Consider the following 2,352-nt stretch of genomic DNA (forward strand, 5'->3'; position numbering starts at 1 on the left):
ATTGCCCATAGACCAATATAAATAACATGTAATAAACATCAGTACACAGTTTACAGGACAATACAGTTTTACAAAATATTTCTAATTCTGTACTGCAGCTTTTAGGGGGAAAACAGAAACCTCTTACTTATAGACATCAAATACATTTTACACTAGCATGAAAGTTATGGTTACAAAGGCTTTACTCATTTGATGGGATTTTTCAAACAACTACTTAAAGTTTCGATCATGTTCCCCTACAAATGTTCCATTATTTCACCAGATCATTTTCCTTTATTTAGTCAAACATGGGTGACTCAAGTAACATGCTTTAAAAAAAAAAGAACAAACTGACTTTCTTAAGTGTAAAACCTTTTAAGAATTGTCTTTTCATTTCTCATCATTTAAAATGACTAATGATGGTTGTGATGAATACCTTTTAATTAAATATAGTAAACTTAAAAATATGAGAAGATAGACTCCTTTAAACAAACAAACAAACAAACAAACAAAAAAAGCCTAGTTTCTTTTCTCCCAATGTGGCTGAGAAGTCTTCAGCTCACAACGCCTCAGCCGAGGTATCCGTAGACACAGACATGGTTACTTTGGCAATCTTAACTGTACTCTTGATGCAACTTTCAGCAGCCCTGTGAACGTTGCCTGCACTATTTGCATGTTTGTGCGGGCAGTCGGATTCCCCCATACTGTTATCGAGGGGCTGTGCTGTGCCTTCACAAGTAGGGAACATGCTCCGGAAAGCATGCCTCAGGTCCTTGCTCCTCAGAGCATATATAATAGGGTTCACGGTAGAATTCAGTAGGCAGAGCATACTGCAGAAAGCGAACACTGTCTTAATGAGTTTGTTCATTTTCCCAAAGACATCATAGACCATGATGGCAAGCAGCGGACCCCAGCATATGATCAGGACCACCAGAATGAGGACAAGGGTTTTCGCTAACCTGATGTCCATGCGGGTTTGGTCAGGTCTAGTGACCTGGACCTTGCCATCCTCTGATGTGTGAATAATGATGCTCTTTTGGGTGCCGCGTTGGATCATTCTGACTGCGTGGCTATGTGCTTTCCATAATATATAAACATAGGCGTACACAATGAACAGAAGCAGAACACTAGTGACTCCAATCCAGAACATCAAGTAGGTTTCATCAATAAGAGGAAAGATGTCTGAGCAAACAGACTGGAGCTTCTTACAATTCCATCCTAGCAGGGGGAGCACAGCAATCACGATGGCGATGGTCCACATGACACAAAATGCTACGACAGCTTTTGGTCTGGTGACGATCCTTTTATAAGCAAGTGGCCTGTGAATGGATATATATCTGTCAATGGCCGTGAGGAAGAGACTGCCAACCGAGGCTGTGAAGGAAGCTGTTACTCCACCCAATTTGAACAAAAATACATTTGGGCTATCTTTCCTATGGAACACATGAAAGTCAACGAAACTGTAGACAAAAATGACACTCCCCAGGAGGTCTGCCACTGCCAGGCTACCGATAAAGTGATAGGAGGGTCGACAGCGGAGGCTGCGGGAGTGAAGGATGACGCACAGCACCAACAGGTTCTCCAGGACTGTGAAAGTGCCCAGTGTGAGGGACAACACCGCAATGGCCAGCTGCTGACTAGGATTTAGAATCATGAAGCATTCCATGTCCATGAAGTTCTCTCCACATTGGATATTCTCCTCATTATCCTTATAGGAGGATAAAGATTTGTTGTTGTAAAATTCTGTGATATTTATCTGGTCTGATGGAATTAATTGGGGATTATCTCCTGCAGTCATTTTTTCTTGGAATGGACTACCCCTAAAAGATGTTAAAGGGAATTTCTGTGGGAAGTATCCTAGTTTGGACGCCATGTTGCCTTTGATATCTTCGTACTGAATATCGTTAGAGCCTGCGTAGAGGAGATCTGTTGTGATGGTCCGGAAGGTGGTGTCCGCGAGGCCATCTAGGTTGGACTTCATAACCTCTGGCTTCAATTATGCACGTTTTTGAACAGACCCAGAAGAAACACAGGGGAAGAAATCCTAGAGGAAGGGAAAATAAAAGAAACAGTCAAGGAAGATAAAATCAAGGAGACACAGAATGATATTGTAAACATTGAACTCCAAAGTTAGCTCCAGCTAGGTGGCACGGTGGAAAGGGTGCTGAAACTGTAGTCAGTAAGATTCGAGTTCAAATCTAGCCTCAGACACTTGTTATCTGTATGACCTTCGGTGATTCATTTAACCTCTGTTTGCCTAGGTTTCTTCAACCGTAAAACAGGGACAATAATAACACCTCCCTCTCAGGGCTGTTATGAGGAACACCTATGGTAATATTTATTAATTGCCTAGCACATTAAGATAATAGGTGC

The 2,352-nt window shown here is 41.8% G+C and overlaps 1 protein-coding gene across 1 annotated transcript; it reads right to left on the bottom strand.

Moving 5' to 3' along the window:
• Nucleotides 1-480: 480 nt before the first annotated feature.
• Nucleotides 481-1,960, bottom strand: LOC123255560 (cannabinoid receptor 1-like). The gene is made up of 2 exons (XM_044684333.1): nucleotides 1,875-1,960; nucleotides 481-1,799 (listed from the first exon to the last, which is right to left on the bottom strand). The coding sequence occupies exons 1-2, from the start codon at nucleotides 1,958-1,960 to the stop codon at nucleotides 539-541; spliced, it is 1,347 nt and encodes a 448-aa protein (XP_044540268.1). The 3' UTR covers nucleotides 481-538.
• Nucleotides 1,961-2,352: the final 392 nt, after the last annotated feature.

This window comes from Gracilinanus agilis, unplaced genomic scaffold, assembly GCF_016433145.1.
Source record: "Gracilinanus agilis isolate LMUSP501 unplaced genomic scaffold, AgileGrace unplaced_scaffold48632, whole genome shotgun sequence".
NCBI classification, from domain to species: Eukaryota; Metazoa; Chordata; class Mammalia; order Didelphimorphia; family Didelphidae; genus Gracilinanus; species Gracilinanus agilis.